The 21,195-nt window shown below is 40.8% G+C and overlaps 2 protein-coding genes across 2 annotated transcripts; both read right to left on the reverse strand.

Moving 5' to 3' along the window:
* LOC137613544 (hydroperoxide isomerase ALOXE3-like) lies at positions 1 to 8,630 on the reverse strand. Its single transcript, XM_068342857.1, has 14 exons — positions 8,484 to 8,630; positions 7,342 to 7,546; positions 7,153 to 7,234; positions 6,918 to 7,040; positions 6,667 to 6,770; positions 4,656 to 4,828; positions 4,359 to 4,502; positions 3,924 to 4,127; positions 2,178 to 2,264; positions 1,919 to 2,085; positions 871 to 992; positions 652 to 752; positions 265 to 435; positions 1 to 180 (listed from the first exon to the last, which is right to left on the reverse strand). The coding sequence occupies exons 1-14, from the start codon at positions 8,628 to 8,630 to the stop codon at positions 1 to 3; spliced, it is 2,010 nt and encodes a 669-aa protein (XP_068198958.1).
* A 7,739-nt stretch (positions 8,631 to 16,369) lies between these two features.
* On the reverse strand, positions 16,370 to 20,732 carry LOC137613295 (F-box only protein 30-like). Its single transcript, XM_068342392.1, has 3 exons — positions 20,594 to 20,732; positions 17,473 to 19,614; positions 16,370 to 17,119 (listed from the first exon to the last, which is right to left on the reverse strand). The coding sequence occupies exons 2-3, from the start codon at positions 19,552 to 19,554 to the stop codon at positions 16,925 to 16,927; spliced, it is 2,277 nt and encodes a 758-aa protein (XP_068198493.1). The 5' UTR covers positions 19,555 to 19,614; positions 20,594 to 20,732; the 3' UTR covers positions 16,370 to 16,924.
* Between the last annotated feature and the right edge of the window lie 463 nt (positions 20,733 to 21,195).

Consider the following 21,195-nt stretch of genomic DNA (forward strand, 5'->3'; position numbering starts at 1 on the left):
TCAAATAGTTACACTGCTCTCTATTTTGGCAGGATGGAGGTATGTGTAGGGCACATCAAGCTTAGAGTTTCTGTCTGTAATGGTTCCACCGAGGTTGGACAGCTCAGCTTGAAATTCTTGAATCATCTGTTTGATAGCAGGTTCATCAAATCTCTCATAGGGGTATGCACCCAAAAGAACCTGCATATGTGGAATACAGTAAATGTGAATGACAGTACTTTGTTTTACAACTTTTAATAAGAGTTTGTGAAATGCTAAACTTACCGCATCACTGAACTTCTCTGAAAGCAGCCTAGCCATGGCTACAAAGACGGCCGTCTCTCCAATATTTGGTAGTGTGTCCAAGATTGTCTGCATGGTTGTCTGCCCCTTAATGGCTGGAGGAGGTTTGCGCAGAAGGAGCGGGGCATTGGGTGTCCAGGAACAGTAATCAAACTACATTTTACAGACAAACAATATGTATCATATTTCTGTGAACTGAACAAAAATAAAAAAAACGTAACAATGCTTTTATGTTATCATGAGGATGATGTACATTTTAAGCATTTAAATATTTGTCTGAAGGAAAGCAATGGATAAAACTGTTACTTTTCACATATGTTGGAAGCGTTTCATAAATTAATCTTTAAACTTGACAATCCTTTGCCTTACCTGTCCATTGTTGACTGCAGCGTGTTGAACAGTCACCGTAAAAATAATCATTGTGATGAACTTGATCAGTTCCTGGACAGTATGGAAACATGCTGGAAACCCTATTGTTAACATGGCATCATTAGTTGGTCGTTTGTATTCCATGTTTTGGGAAAACTTCAATCTACTATGAATGACTCTACATGCTGACTGTATTTATGAATTAATTAGGTTTAATACCAGAGTCTTTTTTTCCCATGAAGCCATGTATAAATATCTCATTGATCCATTCCTGCAGCTCAGGATCTTTACAGACCTCGCTGTCTGAGGGGTAGTAGTGCTCCACTACTGCCTTCACAAACCTGGGAAACAAAAAAAAGGATTTCAGTTCTCAGAAGGCCATCATGGTGGCACAGTGGATAGCACTGTTGCTTCACGTCAAGAAGGTTGTGGGTTCGATTAATTTCTTTGTCAAGAGGAGGACAGAGAATATGGAGGGAACTCACACAGTCGCAGGAAGAAAATATAAACTCTCCAAACAGTTTATGTCAAAGAAAGTTTGCTAGTCTCTCGCAAGTCAAAATTCTATTCAATGTTTAATTTGGTTTGTTCAGACACTGGTCTTCCAAAAAGAAGGATATGGGTGAGAATGGCAGGATAGAGGAGAGAATTAACTTGATTACCCTCATTGGCCCTTCCTCAGGTTGAGGTGTCTAGAAGCAATGGCCGAAACACTATCGACTTCTGTTGTGTCAGATTTATCATCGGTGGTACTTTCTTGCACATAAAAAGGATTATTAACATTTTATCCTGTGTTTTTGAATCTCACAATACCATCCACCAGTGAGGCTCCCAGAGTATCCCTGCGACCTAAGCTGTCCGTAACACAACGATCCCTTTCACAAAGACTAAATCACAGGGCTAGTTGGTATTACCTGACTATACCTAAAACAGAAATCTATTCATCTGGCTTCTCTTTAGAACATTGGATTGACTCGTGTCCAGACATGCAATTTCAGGGGGTTGAAAAGGAGACAGGGTTACTGAATGAGTATTTTATTGTCGTGGAAAAAATTAGTGTAAAAGTGGTAAATGTTCAACTAAAAACTCTTCCAAAAACAGAAAAAAAATTTGTAACTCACCAAGTAAAAACAGTGTCAATGTATTTATGACATCTAGTAAATTCAGTATATATGCAGTATTTAACAAGATTCTAGCTAAACATCATGTTTATTAACTCCCAAACACTGCTATGTAGACAGAAGTGAGATGAGCTCTTCAAAGGTACCTGTTGATGATGTTCCACAGTTTCAGGCCATCGTCTCTGTAGTAGAAATTTGGGATTGACTCCAGTCCTCGTGCAGCGATGTTCTCTGGTAGACAGAGTGAGCTGTAGGTCATTTCAGCAAGAGACCTCCTCATGAGCTCTATTATCCCATCATATCCAAGTGAGCTCTGTTAAACAAAAAATGCAAACGGAATTTTGAAATTCTGAATATTGCTGGAATCATCTTCATATTCAATTATTGCATTTCAAAAGGCCATACCTTACTCAGAGATCCATCAGGTCCAAACAGACTTTTGCGGCCTCCAATGTTTATAGGCAGAGTGTACCGGAAGCTTGGAAACAGCAGCTGAACAGATGGATTCTTAAAGTCAAATTACTGTCAAGTACGACACCCATTTCAGTTCTGTTCAAGTCTTTTCTTCAATTTATTTAGTCAGGAGGAAGTGCTTTTGATTTGGTTTAGTTTAATAGGTTAGTTGATTAATTCCTTGATAAGGTATTTGGCCTTTGTCCACCCTGATGCTCTGATAGTACCCACAGTATTCTTTAAGCATTGTCAATATATAGCAGACGGTCCTTGTGGCTACTCGTTTTCTTACTCAAAGCCTCAAAGTTTCCTTTTCTGAACTTTTCTTCAATTCTACACAAATATAGTACACCTTACATTTTGTCTTGGTTTGCTTTCAATTTCCATTTGCCAAATTTTTATATTATTTCACGTAATGTATTTTTAAGTCCACATTTTAAAAGTTTGTTTTATTGCATATATTACACTGAGATCATTATAAAATATAGAGCATGCATGTGGCCTAACCACGCAATCAGAGGCCATCTTTACTTTCAGCAATGGACTTTCAACACGCATGAACACCGAGTTATAGGACAACTTAGAATCTCATTAATAGTATTACAGCATCTCCATTGCAGGAATATGTAAATCTCACTGGCAATAGAACAATAGAACAGAGGGCAATCACAGCTACATCTGGAGTGGCCCAAATGACAGAGCTTTATGGCATTGCCATGTCAATACCAGGACATATTGGGTAGTGTCTTGTTGGATGGACCCCAATCAGTGAATGACTGACTTCCCTCGTCCACAGCTAAGAAAGGAAACTTTCAATCATTGTTACCAATACATACACGACCAGATGAACACTGAGTGCACCCTAGAACACTGGACCCAAAATCATACTCTCCTTCATGAAACAGGGATGATAAGATTGTCTGTAGTAAGCACAGGCATCACAATTCTTTTCATACCAAGAATGATTATCACAGGTATACTTTTTTCCTGGCTTTAAGACATTAAAAGGCATCAATAAATGGATTTCGGGCCAAATCACTCCATGACAGGACAGATCTGTGTTCTCCATCTCATCATTAAGAAGGCACAAGTTCCACCAAGTCAGGCACCTCTACATTCCCTTTTTCAATCCCAAGACTGCGTTTAATATTGTAGATTAGGCATCTTTCTGTAAGATCCTGACCATTGTTGGAGTCCCTGGAAAGATCACCATTCTCTGAAGGTTGTGCAAGTGTCAATAACAAGAACTCTGCTTCATCAACTGTAATCTACTTGACTTTATGGGGGTTGACTTCATATTCCTCATACACCAATTCCATTTGAGTTTTTGGCTACTCACCATAATCCCATGGAATTGGTAAATATAATCCTAGCATTTCAAAAATAAAAATGGTGATTAAATAACATCCTTGCATTTTAAAATGATTAAATTAAATAATTTTAAATGATTTAATCATTTTAAAATTTAACAGCAGATTTCTGAGAATATCTAGAACTTATTTTCTTTACATTATCAATATCATGAGCCAGGGCTTGTTGTATTTTTAGGACTGAGAAGTAAAACACATAACATGATATAGACTGTCAAAGATACCTCCTAAAGCCTAGAAGTCAAACAATATAAAAAAAGCATTAGATCACCAATCTAGATGAAACAAATTGAAATAAATGTGCACCAGTACTGGGACATGTTCATACCTTGTATAGAGGATGAATCTCAGCGAAGCAGCGGAGAGTGGCAACAGCAAAGACCTCTCCCAGAAAGTGAGTGTTCATGAGGTGGTGGACTGACTCATGATCCATGATGTCTGCATTTTTAATAAACATCTTGGCTAACAGCCAGTCCGTCTCCAGATCACTGGGCAGGAAGATGGGGTTCTCTTCAGAAGGTTGTTGATGCAACTGGAATGTGGAAAAAAAACAAGCTTTTATAGACCAGGACTTCTGAACGCAATTACCTGTAATATATAAATATAAAAATATCTAAATGTAAACAGCTTAAGTGAAACTGCATCAATTTGATTGAAAAAAACATTGAACATTAAATAACTTTTCCCTTTGTTGTTTTCAGTTCACTTAATTACAAATGGATTCAGGTTTCTTTAACCTACACCGTGCATATCAGTGAAATACCTGTATTGCTATTGGCACCAGTTTCTTTCCTGGGTTTGAGTAGCACAAACATATTCCAGGAGTCACAAGCAGTTGTTGACCATCATAGACTCTACCTGGTATCCCATCCATCTTCTTCTGGTCATATATGAAGATGTTACCTTTCTGTTTGGGGAAAACAGAATTAAAATGTTTGTAATAAATTTTCAGGTATAAGAACTTCACAGGTTTTCTAGTCTAATACAGTGCGTACACTCGAAATGGTTTGTCTTTTAAAGCAAAGACTATTATTCACGCAAAACCACTCATCTTCCATACCTCAATTTCCCTCTGAAGAGAGGTTCCCTCTTCCAGGAATGGCTTCACCATCTCCTCTGTGACCGGAAAGTTTAAGGGAAGCTTTGAACAGCGTTTGATCACATTGGGGTTGATTCCATGCAAGAACTGATATCCGTAGAATTCATCTTCCTTCCAGTGCTCTGCAACATACTCTGGAAAGTATTACGAAACATTATAAAATGTTATTTGAAGTGCAAAAGATGATGAAATTGTTAAAGGTAATATTACAAAATTACTTTGTTTTCCTTGACAGTCTAGTTTCATTTTGCACTTATTGCCCTTCTTGGATTGCCTCGGAGAGGTACTGGATAATGCTCTGACTGGGGACTCCATTGTTCTTCTCTTGGACTTCAATGCTCACATGAGCAGTGACTTTTATGCTAGTCACCGTTCGTCCATAACCAACACTTTGTTTGAGCACAGGGATGTTCATAAGTGCACACGGCACTGGGGCACCCTAGGCTGGAGGTCAATGACAGACGGTTTTGTCCTGTCATCGGACCTCTGGGTGTCTTGGACACTAAGGTAATGAGGAGGGAAGAGCTGTCCACCAACCACCACCCAGTGGTGAGTTGGATCACTGGAAGAAGACAGATCCAGGACAGGCTGAGCAGGCCCAAACGTGTCATAATGGTCTGTTGGGAATGTCTGCTAAAGCCCTCTGGCAGTGCAGTCTTCAACTCCCTCCTCCAGGAGAGATTCACCCAGAGTCTATGGGAGGCTGAGCTAATCCATTGTCAAAACAGCTGCTCTGAGCGTTGGTTGGAAGGTGTTTGGTGCCTGTTGAGGCAGCACCTAGTGGTGGATGCCGGAAAAAAGGGATGGCGTCAAGCTGAAGAATGAATCTTATTGAGCCTTGTTGACTCATTGTACTCCAGAGGCAGCTGGCAGGTAGGCTCAGCGTATTCTGGCTAAGCAGTTGTGGAGGCAAAAGCTACAGTCCAGGAGGAATAGGGGGAGGCCATGGAGGAGTACCATCGTTGACCTTGAAGAAAGTTTAGTAACCACGTTGCACCTCAGGCGAGGAAAGCAGTGGAGGCATGGAGCATCTGAGCTTATTGTTGAGCAGTGGAATTAATTCTTTGAGGAGCTCCTCAATCCCACTACCATGTCTTCCATGGAGGAAGCAGAGGCTGAGGTCTCAGAGGTCTTGTTCATCACCCAAGCGGTTGCCAGACTCCTTGGTGGCTGAGATTCACCCTGAGTGCCCCAAGTACCTGGATGTACAAGGATGACTGTTTTTGCTGACATTTCTCTCCATCACTGTACGGCAGTTGGGGACAGGACCTCTGGATTGGCAGATTGGGGTGGTGCGCTTCTGTTAAAGGGGATTACACTTCTCAGACTCCTGATCAAAGTTTATTCCAGGGTACTGGAGAAGAGGATTACACCGATAGCCATTCGGGGGGGAACAATGTGATTTTCGTCCCAGTCACGTAACACTCGACCACCTCCACACTCTCCATAAGATACTTTAGGATTCATGGGAGTTTGCCCAGTCAGTCCACATGGGTGGGTTTGGAGAACATTTTCAACCACATCTCTTATGGTATATTATGGGGAGGGCTTTAGGAGTATTTGGGCTGTCTCGTCCCTTCATGATGAACACAGGGACTTGGTTCACATGGCCAGCAGAAAATCAGACCTTTTACAGTTGCATGTTGGACTTCAACAGGACTTCCCTGTATTTGTTCTCTTCATTTTCTAAAATGTATTAGTTCTTTTAAGTTATTTTTCAATTTGTATGTTTTTATGGCAATTGATTAGGTTCAAGTTCAAAACATCACAGAAATCATTGAAATGGTGCGATACTAGTTGCCATGTTGCTCAGACTTCATTGGCATAGCAGAGCTTCATAAACACTATCAGAAGTGGGAAGACGTGTGTGTTAAGTTTTAAAGTGAACCATATAATGTATTTGTGACTTCTTATGCATTACAAGTTATTCTGTGTTGCTGAAAATGGTAAAAAAAACAAACTATAACAACACCTGACATTTCTGTCTTTTCAAACCAGAAGATTTTTTTCATGTCTTCCATGTTTTCCCAATTTCCATCGGAACCGATCAGCCCCTTAATCTTTAATTCAAGTCCACTGAAATAAAACAAGATAAGCAAAAGGTAAAAAGAAAACAGTATTTAACTCCGATATTAATTCTTCAAATATTAGATATTTTTTTCTTAAAACAGAATAAGACTTTTAGAAATGAGTTTTGTTTAAAGTATGTCTGTGTGGACCTACGTTATCATCTTTGTATCAAGAATTTCACTTGATCTGACATCAGAGAAGCGGATTTCAGCTGGCAGATCAGTCACATCATTGAAACTGATGATGTCGCATATCCCTTCAGTCAGAGTCTTCCACCTATAAACATGAACAAACCAAGCAAGCAGATATTGCTACTGAAAACAAGAGACAGACACCTCTGGGATTCCACTGTAACTGCAGCTCTCAAACTAAGGCACACCTAACTTACTGGTATAAGCTCTTTTTAGAAGTCATCTCCTTGCGACGGTGTTCAATCAGCAAGGAATGGTCGTCTTCCATAATTTTCATTGCTGCAGTAAAAATATACATTTTGAAACACATTTTTTGTTTTTACATTGTTCACATTGAAACAAAGTACAGTAATTATCTAAGCATTTTTAGGCAATTTAAAGCAGACCTCTCCCTCCTCTCAGCTCTACCAGCTCTCCCCTGGAGATCCATCTGTAACAGGGGAAAAGAACCCTCTCCCCCTCTGGAGTCGTCACCACTACTTTGCTGAAGTACCACTCATCCTCTGAGAGATAAAAGAAAGGATCTTTCTCCACCTTGACCAGGAGGAGTTTCCCCAGAGGCAAACTGGTTTTCATGGTGTAGGTCCCGATCTTGGAATAAACAACAATATCAATATAAGCAAAGAACAAGCAATGTTTGTTAAAATGTTTTAAGTCACGTGTCTGTCGCAGACTTCCATTTTATCTACATTGGAAGGACAGCACCATTATGTAATCGGCTTCATAAAGACTTAGTGTATGATCTATCCTTCTACTTATTTTCTTGTAGACAAGAGAAGTGTAATCATCATGTCTACAAGAAAAATGAATGGAATGACTGCAACCATAGCTAATGTAGACAAAAGTCTATAGCCGCTTCTTCCGCTTCGCAGGTCATGGATTGGCTTCAGCCTATCCCAGCTGACTACGGGCAAGTGGCGGGGAATGCTCCGAACATGTCAGTGCATTGGAGAGCCATTTAAAAAAACAAACACAGGCACACACTTACACCTACGGTTTAGAACTGATTAGTTTTGGGGATGTTTTGAACTTTTTTGACAGTGATGTCTTCTGCGTTATGGGCAGTTATTAAATATGGAACACTGCAGATGACAAGTGAAGGCAGGGATAGGGCTGTGCAGGTCAATATTATAATTCCTTAATCCAATGTGCATATTCAAATCCTTAAGTTCATAAAATAAGAAAATGCCAAATGCACACCAACAAACAGAACCTACGAGAACAGTAAGTTGCTCAGAAAATTCAGGAGCATGTAGTACATTGTGTGCAGCATCAAGTGGTGCCTCACTAACAGGCTGTGCTAACAAAATGTCATTGTGTGGTTCTTGTACTATATAATGACAAAAGATTTCCGATTTCTGAAAAGCGATGCACAAAAGTCATGTACACAGAAAAAGGAAAATACCACATGACAATAAGAATCTGATACAAAACAGGAAATAATCCGCACCCATTCTTAGGATCATTTATAGGGAGGAAACTGATAAAACTTGGTCCATGAAGGTCCATCAAACTTGATTCAACTTACTGCTCCTGTTGTAAAGTCAAGACCATAGTTATCCAACTCAGTTCTGTCGCTCTGGCCTTGACTTCCAAATAATGTGAGGAAGATGTGATCCCATGTTCCAGCATTTTTCATGTTACCTGTGGTCAACTCTAACTTGTACTCAGCCATGGTCACACAACTGTTTGAAAATAACTAAAAGAAAATGAATGGTTTCATATGAATTACTGTATTCAAGCAACCAAAATTGACACTGCATGTTCATCTAAACATACCTTGGATAGATTTTCCTCCTACCTGATGTGAGGCTCGCTGTTGCTTTGTTTCTCTGCCGTTGAATCTATTTGACACCACCTTCCCCCTGAGAGGAGACATTATGTAAGCAAGTTTTTCAGGTTTTCAATATATGGCTACGGGGGACAGTATGTGGTATTGACAGATTTACTGAATAGCCTCACACAGATATACTGTATATACATGCATGTTTAAAATAGACATTAAGAGTGAAAAAAACATTTCTACTAGGGGACATTACAGTGCATTTCTTTTTCTTCAATAAATGGAAATCATTCGAGTCATCACACTAATGACTTTTATAAGTAGTGAAGGATGGATGGCTGGATGGATGGATGGACGGACGTTCCATTTTTTCACCCAACAGGAAGGGCAATCCGGTGTGCCAAGGATGTTACGCAACAATTTCCACTTTTATTTTATTTTTTCTTTGTCAAAAGCAGCAGTAGCAGTTGAAATTGTGGGATTAACAGCAGCTATAGTAGTTTAGTGGAACTATTAGCAGAAGTAGGTAATAAAACTGAAACCTTGAGAAAGGAAATGTTTCACTTATATGATTACAATAATAATAAGCAATGATATTAAACACAACAACTCATTATTTCGTCACAAAAGCATCAATGACCGCTACATATATAATGCAATAATCATAATAAGTATTAGCGACTAGTAGACTACAGCTCCCATGTTGCTCGGCGGCAAACCAGCAAGCACAGCACACAATTAAAACCAATCAAACATTTGAAAACTGAAGAAACCCAACAATGAAGGACACAAACAAGATGACAAAGACACAAATCCAGGTGTTAGCCTCACGTTATGCATCTAAGGCATGTTGTCAACCTCTAACTTTATCAGCCACTAAACTGTTAAGAGAAATATACCAAAGTATTCACATCTTCCACAACTTACACAAGCAAAAACCAGATGAAAGCACAGTGCAGTAACAAATAGGTGACTATATACACCATGTAACATAAAGCAGACAAAGAAATGAAATGCAAGGACTCACCAATTGGCTTCTTAGTGGGTTGAGGCTGAGTTTAGTGAAACCACTTCCTTATAAGAGGTCACGGTGGTCACATGACTCACAGCACACCTCTCTAAAGAGACAGTACCACATTACTGAATTAGCTTTAGCAATATGCCATATTGAAACATGTAAAGAATTAACAATACACAAATAACAAAGATCACAGGAAACACAACAAAGGTGCTTCATTTGTCTACTGTGTCTTCAAGTGGACAATACATATAAAACAGGCAGATTAATTATAATAACAGTGCATGACTTTGGTGTGTAAGGCTTTGAATTGACATTGGGCAGATAGATACCGCGGGATTTCCTAGGTTGAATCCCCATTCGTGCACATTTGATGTTTCCCTGAAGTTTATCCAGCAGAGGTTTGGTGCATGCACTTGTTGTAGTTATTGTTGTCAAGTCATTTTCTCTCACACCAACTACCTTCATGTCCTCTCTCACTACATCCATAAACCTCCTCTTTGGTCTTCCTCTAGGCCTCCTGCCTTGCAGTTCAAAACTCAGCATCCTTCTACCAATATATTCACTATCTCTCCTCTGGACATGTCCAAACCATCTCAGTCTGGCCTCTCTGACTTTATCTCCAAAACCTCTAACATGTGCTGTCCCTCTGATGTACTCATTCCTGATCCTATCCTTCCTGGTCACTCCCAGAGAGAACCTCAGCATCTTCATCTCTGCTACCTCCAGCTCTGTCTCCTGTCTTTTCCTCAGTGAAGATAGACGGGAATGTTGAAACAAATTGGGGAGAGGGTTGTGATGTGATTGTGCTTGACTTACTGGGACATGTTTTTCATTTAAACTGACTGATTTGCATATGTCGGCCCCATCTGTGCAAGAACACTCTCCTCTCTGTAAGATAGCAGTGTGTTGCAATGTCATCACTTAGATCAAGACACGCGAGTTGCTCAGCTGTTGGTTGTGCACATTAAAATAACCGATTGTATTCTGTCCTAGCCAAAGAAGAACAGAAGAGACCGTGGTTGTGTTTCATCTTTTACAACAGCGTGCCGGCTATGTGGCTTGTAAACATTAGCCCATGCTACTGTTAGCCACATCCTCTCCATGAGAAGGGTATATAACAGTCAAGCCAGGCGTTGACAGACAGAATTCATTATTATTTTATGGCGCAGACACAGACACATCTGACAGCTATGTGAAACTGATTTAAAAGAGTATAATATGGGACCTTTAAAGAACACCATTTTGCAGAACATAGGTACACAGAAAAGCTACAGTAAATTTATTCAAGTTAAGATAAAAATGTTTCTGTCTTTCCCAATACACTAAGGTAACGAGGAGGGAAGAGCTGTCCACCAACCACCACCCAGTGGTGAGTTGGATCACTGGAAGAAGACAGATCCAGGACAGGCTGAGCAGGCCCAAACATGTCATAATGGTCTGTTGGGAATGTCTGCTAAAGCCCTCTGGCAGTGCAGTCTTCAACTCCCTCCTCCAGGAGAGATTCACCCAGAGTCTATGGGAGGCTGCGCCAATCCATTGTCAAAACAGCTGCTCTGAGCGTTGGTTGGAAGGTGTTTGGTGCCTGTTGAGGCAGCACCTAGTGGTGGATGCTGGAAAAAAGGGATGGAGTCAAGCTGAAGAATGAATCTTACTGAGCCTTGTTGACTCATGGTACTCCAGAGGCAGCTGGCAGGTAGGCTCAGCGTACTCTGGCTAAGCAGTTGTGGAGGCAAAAACTACAGTCCAGGAGGAATAGGGGGAGGCCATGGAGGAGTACCATCGTTGCCCTTGAAGAAAGTTTAGTAACCATGTGGCACCTCAGGCGAGGAAAGCAGTGGAGGCATGGAGCGTCTGAGCTTATTGTTGAGCAGTGAAATTTATTCTTTGAGGAGCTCAAATCCCACTACTATGTCTTCCATAGAGGAAGCAGAGGCTGAGGTCTCAGAGGTCTTGTTCATCACCCAAGCGGTTGCCAGACTCCTTGGTGGCTGAGATTCACCCTGAGTGCCCCAAGTACCTGGATGTACAAGGATGACTGTTTTGGCTGACATTTCTCTCCATCACTGTACGGCAGTTGGGGACAGGACCTCTGGATTGGCAGATTGGGGTGGTGCGCTTCTGTTAAAGGGGATTACACTTCTCAGACTCCTGATCAAAGTTTATTCCAGGGTACTGGAGAAGAGGATTACACCGATAGCCATTCGGGGGGGCGGAACAATGTGATTTTTGTCCCAGTCACGTAACACTCGACCACCTCCACACTCTCCATCAGATACTTTAGGATTCATGGGAGTTTGCCCAGTCGGTCCACATGGGTGGGTTTGGAGAAGATTTTCAACCGCGTCTCTTGTGGCATCTTATGGGGGGGGGGGGGGGGGGGCTTTAGGAGTATTTGGGCTGTCTCGTCCCTTCATGACGAACACAGGGACTTGGTTCACATGGCCAGCAGTATATCAGACCTATAAGAGGTTAGGGTTAGGTTTAGGTCACGGTGGTCACATGACTCACAGCACACCTCTCTAAAGAGACAGTGCCACATTACTGACTTAGCTTTAGCAATATGCCATATTGAAACATGTAAAGAATTAACAATGCACAAATAACAAAGATCACAGGAAACACAACAAAGGTGCTTCATTTGTCTACTGTGTCTTCAAGTGGACAATACATATAAAACAGGCAGATTAATTATAATAACAGTGCATGACTTTGGTGTGTAAGGCTTTGAATTGACATTGGGCAGATAGATACCGCGGGATTTCCTAGGTTTAATCCCCATTCGTGCACATTTGATGTTTCCCTGAAGTTTATCCAGCAGAGGTTTGGTGCATGCACTTGTTGTAGTTATTGTTGTCAAGTCATCTTCTCTCACACCAACTACCTTCATGTCTTCCCTCATTACATCCATAAACCTCCTCTTTGGTCTTCCTCTAGGCCTCCTGCCTTGCAGTTCAAAACTCAGCATCCTTCTACCAATATATTCACTATCTCTCCTCTGGACATGTCCAAACCATCTCAGTCTGGCCTCTCTGACTTTATCTCCAAAACCTCTAACATGTGCTGTCCCTCTGATGTACTCATTCCTGATCCTATCCTTCCTGGTCACTCCCAGAGAGAACCTCAGCATCTTCATCTCTGCTACCTCCAGCTCTGTCTCCTGTCTTTTCCTCAGTGAAGATAGACGGGAATGTTGAAACAAATTGGGGAGAGGGTTGTGATGTGATTGTGCTTGTCTTACTGGGACATGTTTTTCATTTAAACTGACTGATTTGCATATGTCGGCCCCATCTGTGCAAGAACACTCTCCTCTCTGTAAGATAGCAGTGTGTTGCAATGTCATCACTTAGATCAAGACACGCGAGTTGCTCAGCTGTTGTTTGTGCACATTAAAATGACTGATTGTATTCTGTCCTAGCCAAAGCAGAACAGAAGAGACCGTGGTTGTGTTTCATTTTTTTCAACAGCGTGCCGGCTACGTGGCTTGTAAACATTAGCCCATGCTATTGTTAGCCACATCCTCTCCATGAGAAGGGTATATAACAGTCAAGCCAGGCGTTGACAGACAGAATTCATTATTATTTTATGGCGCAGACACAGACACATCTGACAGCTATGTGAAACTAATTTAAAAGAGTATAATATGGGACCTTTAAAGAACACCATTTTGCAGAGCATAGGTACACAGAAAAGCTACAGTAAATTTATTCAAGTTAAGATAAAAATGTTTCTGTCTTTCCCAATACTTCAGGTTGTTCTCCAACCTTCTAATTTTTTCTTCACCCAGGTAGACTTGGAGGTCCACCGTTACGTCCACAGTGACAGTTTGGGTGCTTGTCTGAAGGATTTTGTTATCCAAATGACTGCACAGTTCTCTTCCTAAGATAGAAAAACAGTGACAAATTAGGCCCACAATTAGAATGTATACAATTAGTATGTACACATTACCTTGAGTCACAGGCTGAGAAGTTTCTGATATGTACTGTTGTGATGACGAAGAGGAGGAAGATGCACCATTATGCATAGCAGCAGCAGCACATTCAGAGGTGAGCATCTGCTGCTTTATTGGGGCGAAACAATCTTTTTAAATCTGAATCAAGTAATGTCACCAGTAACATGGTGCTCATTGTTTGCTAAGTTGATAGCTTCTCCTTTAACTATCTGCTCAGACTCCTTCCTTCTCCAGTGCATGGTGCAGCATCAATAAAAGAGGAAGGACGTTTGAGACACTCTCTTCTCTGACATCTTAACTGGGGCATCATTAAAAAGGACAACACTTTTAGACATTCAGTGATTACTTTAAAATGTTCTAATGGCAGTGGGCTTATGTCAGTGCACAGGCCTGTCAAAGCTTCTCCTAAGGGTTCCCTGAGCTCATTAATGTGTTGGAACATATTGTACATATTGAAGCTGCTGGTGCCTCTGGAGTTTCCAAAGGCTTGCAGTTATGAATAACCCTTCTATTTGGAGCACACAATTGTGTGTGTGAAAAGAGTATTATAGATAGATAGAGCTATGTTAACGATAAAACAACTGAACAGTCGAATGTCCACTTAATATGTACTGTACAATATCAGACAAACAAAATGAGGAGATACTCCCACAAAATGATGCAGAAGTCTGAGCTGTGAGAACAATGTTTTTATACTTCATTCTCAGCTGCTGCCATGTTCGCTTCTCGCACCTAAATAAAATAAATTAAAATAAAGATATTTCCCTCCCTAATTTTAACGTGATTGCAACGGACTACATTTAATCTTATGCATTGTCTTACATGGCATCTTCCTCTTCTTTGCATACACAACACTGTTGCTCTTTCTTCCCAAAATGTATTCTGTATACTGTCTTACATTAAAATTTGTACTGTGACTGCCGTAAAGTACAAGGAGCACTTCTTGTCCGTCGTCATGGTGACTCGTCGAATCAGGGCTCCATTAATAATGGCTTATTAGAGTTGTGAGGCACCTGCTAAACTTTGTGAAACCACAAACCCTGGTTTTCCGAGGTTTCCGAGACTTTTGAGTTTGACTGCTTGAGTTTTTGTCTGTATACTGGGTCTAGGGACAGGGACATGTGGTCTGAGTGACCAAAGTAGGGGCAGGGGGCAGCTTTATATTCCCCCTTAATGCTGGTGTATACATGATCCAAAGCAGGGCTTTCAACCAGAATCTTTTTGCCAATCAGTTCGTTCCGAACAGAAAAAGTATTGTGACGTTTCAGGTTTTATGTTCCTCCCAAGAACTGTCGTTCCTGAACTGGTTAGAACAAAAAATATATAGTTCCCAATTCGGTTAATAACGTCCTTTGTGAATATTAATAGGTAGGTAGCTTCAGGACTTTAAAAATTGGGAATTAAGGCATTTAGCTAACATACAGTAGATTTGTCCTTACAGTAAACAGAACAACAGTGCTGATCCAGTTATGGAGCAGAGGATGGAGAATCACAGGGAGACGGAGAAGTTGTGGCAGCTTATGATGGAACAAAGTTTGTGTATGTCAGAGCTCACCGAGGAGTGAATATGTGAAGCTCTGAACAAAACATCTTGTGATCAGTCAAGAACAGAAAGAAACACAGATAAATGTCCGGAGCATCAGAGGAAGTCCACCAAAGGAGATTAATTACTACAAAGTGCGGGGACACACTGCACTGAAAATGACTGGCAGCCAAAGAGTTAATGTCTAAATCAAATATTTTTTAAGATCAACAGACTTCAATTTTTACCTGTTATGAATGAAATCGAGGTTGAGAGACTGCCTTTTCCTCGACTGCTGGTCCAGGAAAAGGCCTCTCTCATCACGCATTGAGTGAATGACAGGAAGTGAAACATGAGGTCAGATATTTTTCTGAAGAATTAAAAAAAACCCAAAACAGTATTAACCAGTTACAATTATTTTCTGTTCTGATTCTATTCCGGATTATTAAAACATATTCGGTTTAGTTCCTGACAAAATACCAAAAGTTTCTGTTTTTTTATTATTCGTTCCATGAACCGGTTCAAAGCCTTGATCCAAAGTGTTCATTTCATGGGTGGGGACATTTACATGCTGGTGGTATTTGAGAAGTACAGTGTAAGTTGCACTTATACAAGGGATTTCTGTATTTCTTTAGTGAGAATGGGTGTGGCGGTAATCAGGCCTGGTTGTGGCTAAAAAAATGTAACTCACGTGTGACAAAACAGTTATGTTAAAACGGGGTCTATCACTTTTTCACAGGACCATGTAAGTTTGGATTTTTTTTTCACTTAATAAAAACCTTCATTTAAAAACTGCATTTAGTCTTGTGTCGTCTTTCACTGATACTTTTTTTTTAACGATTTACATTTAAATGTGATTAACATGCAGAAAAAATTAAATCATGGAGGGAGCAAAGATGTCTTCACACCACTATATTTTTACATCTATGGAAAAAGATTTGCAAAAATTTTAATTTGAATAAATAATACTGTTATTTAACATCAAGTATTAGTTTAACCGCTCTACTTTTATAGTCTTACAGTTATAATTTCCCTTTGAGGGTAACCATTATGCTGCTGTGGCTCTCGGTAAAAAGAACTTTGACACCCCTGCTCTGGTATAGATAAACCTGGGATAGACCGATTTAAAGACACATATATAAAAGGCTGCAAAGACTTTATTAAATTAAATGTATTATCTGGCTATACACACAAATATATATTTACAACACAAAATTATAAATATAATCTTTCAAAGACAGACAAACTGGATTGCCAACAATCAGGATCAGAGTCTTATCAGGGTCACGTATCAACATCAGTCGATAGGAAGGAACGTGGAAAGTGCTGGCTTAACCCCGTCACACAGAAATAGTGCAAAATACTCAACATGCTTTTATTCAATTGCTATTACTGAAAGGCAAGATAGTGAAAACACGTGGAATCCATTTTCTCAATACGTCTGTGGAATAATATGACTCTAAAGTGCTTATTTGTCAAGACAACATATTACCTTACCAGAATATAGGTGAGTTTCAGCATAAGTACATACAAAGCTAACTGTTTAATGTGGTTTTCTGCACATGTTGATTATTGAAAATGTAAATCCGTCACTGAATACAGTTTAATTAAGGCTTCTTTAAACTTTAGTGTCATTGAGGATGTGTTAATCATATTTAAAGCACATTTTCTTCCTCACATAGAGCATTATTTGGTCAGGTGTTAAGGTGACGCAGGACGTGACGTAGCAAGTGTCCGTCTCGTGCAGTACACATGGCAGGAAGAGGTACGGGCTGTATGTTGCGCTCCACTACGTTGAATTGGCACTTCTTGAGATGTTCTGACATGCTGGGGAGATCGCTGAAACCCCAGGACAACACCGGACTGAAGGCAGTGCTGAATCTCCACACCTGTAACATCAAATGTTGAAAGATCTTTTAGAAAAAGAGAAAATAATTTTTTGACAAGGGTTTCTACTGGTGTGTTATGTGCAATCTTCAGGCACCCATAGGAGCATTATTTTAGGCTAGCAGATTCCAGATAATGAGCAGAGACTACAGGAATGTATTGTACTCTTTTAAGAACAGCCAAACTGTTGCTTTTACTGTTTCATGAGCAAATTAATTCAACAAAAAAAAGAAAAAAAAGAATTTCAAACGGTACATTAGATATGACACACGTTTTCATTTGTGATTTAATGTTTTCGTTTTTGGTCTAAAAACACTGGCATACATTAGACTTACAATACAGGTTTTCTACTCACTCTATTTTTGATCTGCCAAGACACCTTACCGGGAGCAGCTGGGCATCGCTCCCACTGCAGCTCTACTATACCCCGGTTCTGGAGGAGACTGGCACACACCTCCCTCATTGTCCGTGAAACTAGGGACAGCTGGCAGAGGCTGAAACTGTCCAAGAATCCTGCAATGCGCCACAGTATCTCAGTGGGAAGCCCACTGAACTGGTCAGACTGGGAGTCGCCGGGAAATTTTGATTTGGGACAAGGCTGAACCCCAAAGGACCTGAGGTACTTATCATGAATCACCACTGCCCCTTGAGCAGCTGGGTAAAACCTACGCTGGGAAAATGTGCAGCCGTAGTACGCCATGGGGCAGCGGCGTTCCATCCAACCATTGAGACCAGCATGAATATCACTGTGGACATTTTTGAAATGTGAAGAAAACTGGTCACGGCGGAATGACTGACCACAGATGAAGGGGAACATGTGCTGGTAATGAGGGTTGGCAGGGAGGTAGCGGTTATGCGGGACAGCTTCAACCTCTAAAGCTTCGAGGACAAGGCCAAGACGGAGGATTCGGAAAGGGCTGGGATAGGGGAGTTGGGGTGCAGCGTGGTCACAAGCAGATGCAGAAGACATGTCACCGACTCTAGTGTTGGTCACCAGGATTGCAGCAGGAAAAGTAAAAGTCTGTGTGCCAAAGTCAACATGGTAGCCATCAACATAAACTGTGTCAGAGATCCTCCTACACTCTCTGGACTCCTCTAAACAGAAGAGCAGAGCTGCTGTGATCAGATCAATCTCTCCCACACCCATGGGGTCATCAACTTGCTCCAAGTCTGAAGTATCCACTGCCTTGTCCTCCATTGTGCGTTGTACTTTAAACAATGAGTCACTTTTAAGGAAAGATAGCTGTTCCTTAGGTAGTGACCACTGGCCCTGACCCATATTAAACTGGTAGCAGTGGATCTTATCCTCAGATAGATGATTTCCAAGTAAAACCAGTCCCCTGTCATCCAGAACCACATGACCAGCCCGCTGTGCCACACCCTGGTTGACGTGTGCTGGAGATGCCATCAAAGGCATGACTGCCCCCTGAGAAAGCCGGGCATTTAATTCCTGATTCACAACAGGACAGACAGTCTCAACACTGGTCTCCATCTCCATTGATACTGGTAGGGGTCCATGTGTTGTGTCTGATGTCTTTTGACCCATTTCTTGCAAGGCCGCATTTCTTCTCCAACAGTCAGAGCAAACGTTTTGCTGCGCTTTCTCACTTTCATGCGATGTTTGTGCAACTTCAGATGCTCTGTCTTCCTGTCCATTTTCAGGGTCTCCATTGTTAAATCTATTCCTTTGCACAGGAGTCCCTTTTTTTGTACCAAATGTGCTTCCATCAACAGTACTGGCACCGCTCACAAATTCCAAAGCAGCAGCTAAGCTTCTTGCAGTCTCAGCTGTGGCCTCATACAGTTCACTGAAGTTGTCTTTGTTCAAGCCATTGATTCCACTGAGAATTCTCTCCTTAGCAGACCCTGGTAGGTGAGACTGTTGCTGACCAGAAGATGATGACTGTAAAGAAAACTCAAAATCAGTGGAACCTTCAAGAACTGGTAAAGGAGAAGCTGAGTCTGTTGAAATATTTTCCTTGGTAGCAGGGGTATGTGGTTCTCCCTTTGCAGAAGGTGTAATAGCAATGACTTTGAGGGATTCCAGGAGCGTGCGCTGGTCCTGAAGGGCAAGAGCCATGTCCAGCTGCTCCACTTTCTCCACACCATGGCTCAGGCTCTCATACGAAGTATAGTCTAGGCTGCTAATGGGCCACCTGTTCCACTCCATGGTGCAACACACCACTCCAGCCGGACACACTTCGAGATGTGCATACATCTGGTTGCGCACCAATTTAGCCGGGCAGCCATAGGCCTTATTCAAGCAGGGGACCCTCAACAACGGGCACAAAAGATGGTGTTCATTTACTTTGCAGGAGTGAAATACAGCCCCACACAGCAGAGGACAGAAGATAATATCACAAGAAATTCCTGGTTGAGGTCTGATAGTGCATCTCTGGTTAACACAGGACATACAGTGAACATGATCCTCCGACATCTCCAACGCTGAGAAGGTAGAGACTTGCTGAGGAATATGCTGTGAGAAAATTCCCACGTTCTGCCAAATGAGGAGAAAGAGCAAATAAAGGGGAGAAAGAAAAAATATATCAGATCATTAAAAGCCAAGAAAAACAAAGACTTAATCATTCTGAGGGAAATTATCAATGTGACATTATTTTTAATCTTCTGAAGTGCACTTTTTGAATCCACAGTTGATGACTGAAGTTATAAAGTTTCAACAGTCAGGGATAAGTTATAAAGCAAGAATCCTGACATACATTAAGCTGCAGAAAAATATATTTAAAGTCTAATCAAGTTCATTTGTCATTTAATAGGCAGTATGGAATGGAGCACAGCTGGGAACAGTGTTTTGTATTCTGTTTCCATCATTAGTCTGTAAAACTTGAGGGAACACGTTCACTTCCAGTCCAACACAACACAACACAACACAACACAACACAACACAACACAGGATACTGAAACAAAAAGGAAACCTGGTCACGACAAACGCTTTGGATGGTTGAATGCAGGTTTGGTGGACAATCAGTCACCTGACCACTGACCGACTGAAACCAGACGTAAAATGCAAAATCCTCAACCGTAACCAATTACTTTCTAAGCAGTAACTAACCAGGCTAAACTAACTAAACGCAACTACTAACCAGTTGTGATGGTGATGATGACGGTTCCCATCATCATGATAATTAAGGCAGTTCTTGAGGCTCCGCGATGACACACAGCTAGTTTACATTCAACTGAATTTACTTCCAGCAAACAGCACAACAGTAAAGAAACCAACGATAATAAAATGATCTTTTGCCGATGAGTAGATCAGTTTTATGCACTCATCTGCCGCAAACGAGCTTGTCGTAAAGTTCTCTAAAGCGACTGAATGAACTTGTTTTTAAAATAACATTGAAGCTAACGTTAGCTCGGGCCTAGCGTCGGCTAACGACAGCTAACCGCCCCAGCTCCGAAGTTCTACAAAAGCCAACTTAGATAAATAATGTTGTGTTAATATCTGAGTCCGTTCTTACCTTATTATTGTGTTTGTAGGAAATCTTATGTTGAGTTACGTTTCGTTGGAACTGTTAAACACAACCGGGAGTTACTTTAGTTACTGTTACTCCTGTTGAGGAGCCGCTCCTGACAGCTAGCTGCTGAAGCGCTTTTTTTAAATTCAAAAACTTTATTGACAAAGTCGTCCGGCCACTTCTTTGTTATTGTCAAATAGAATCATATGAAAACAAGCAGGGAAACACAAGAGAAATAATGACGACAACATTTAAAGACTTTAAAAAATATTTACAGAATTGAATGGAAGCGTTGTAGTCCTAAACACTGCATTCATAAGAATGACTTTTTTTCCCCTCACTTCTAATATGCGATATTTGTGTTTGACAAAGATTTTGAAAATAAGCTTTTAAACTTATTTAAATGAAAATTTAATAGTAATGTAAATGTGATCAATCAAATTAAATCTATAAAACAAAATAATTTTGTACATCCCATTTGGAAAATGCTTCTTACTTTGTACTGTGATATTTTCTACAAAGTAGATATTCAATAAAAACGTTTTAAACCGAAGTTTAAATAAAGTCTGTTGGTGAGTGGAACGATAATAAATTTGTAACATATG

The sequence above is a fragment of the Antennarius striatus genome, chromosome 19, assembly GCF_040054535.1.
Source record: "Antennarius striatus isolate MH-2024 chromosome 19, ASM4005453v1, whole genome shotgun sequence".
NCBI classification, from domain to species: domain Eukaryota; kingdom Metazoa; phylum Chordata; class Actinopteri; order Lophiiformes; family Antennariidae; genus Antennarius; species Antennarius striatus.

What these genes read in the sequence shown, in the direction of transcription:
- LOC137613544 (XM_068342857.1), bottom strand. Translation starts at nt 8,630, where the DNA reads ATGGCTGAGTACAAGTTAGAGTTGACCACAGGTAACATGAAAAATGCT. An exon ending in CTTGATACAAAGATGATAAC is followed by an intron (nt 6,771 to 6,917) that starts GTAGGTCCACAC and finishes GTTTTATTTCAG; the next exon opens with TGGACTTGAATTAAAGATTA. An exon ending in CTCTTCAGAGGGAAATTGAG is followed by an intron (nt 4,503 to 4,655) that starts GTATGGAAGATG and finishes TTCCCCAAACAG; the next exon opens with AAAGGTAACATCTTCATATA.
- LOC137613295 (XM_068342392.1), bottom strand. Translation starts at nt 19,554, where the DNA reads ATGTCGGAGGATCATGTTCACTGTATGTCCTGTGTTAACCAGAGATGC. An exon ending in CTTGGCAGATCAAAAATAGA is followed by an intron (nt 17,120 to 17,472) that starts GTGAGTAGAAAA and finishes TTGATGTTACAG; the next exon opens with GTGTGGAGATTCAGCACTGC.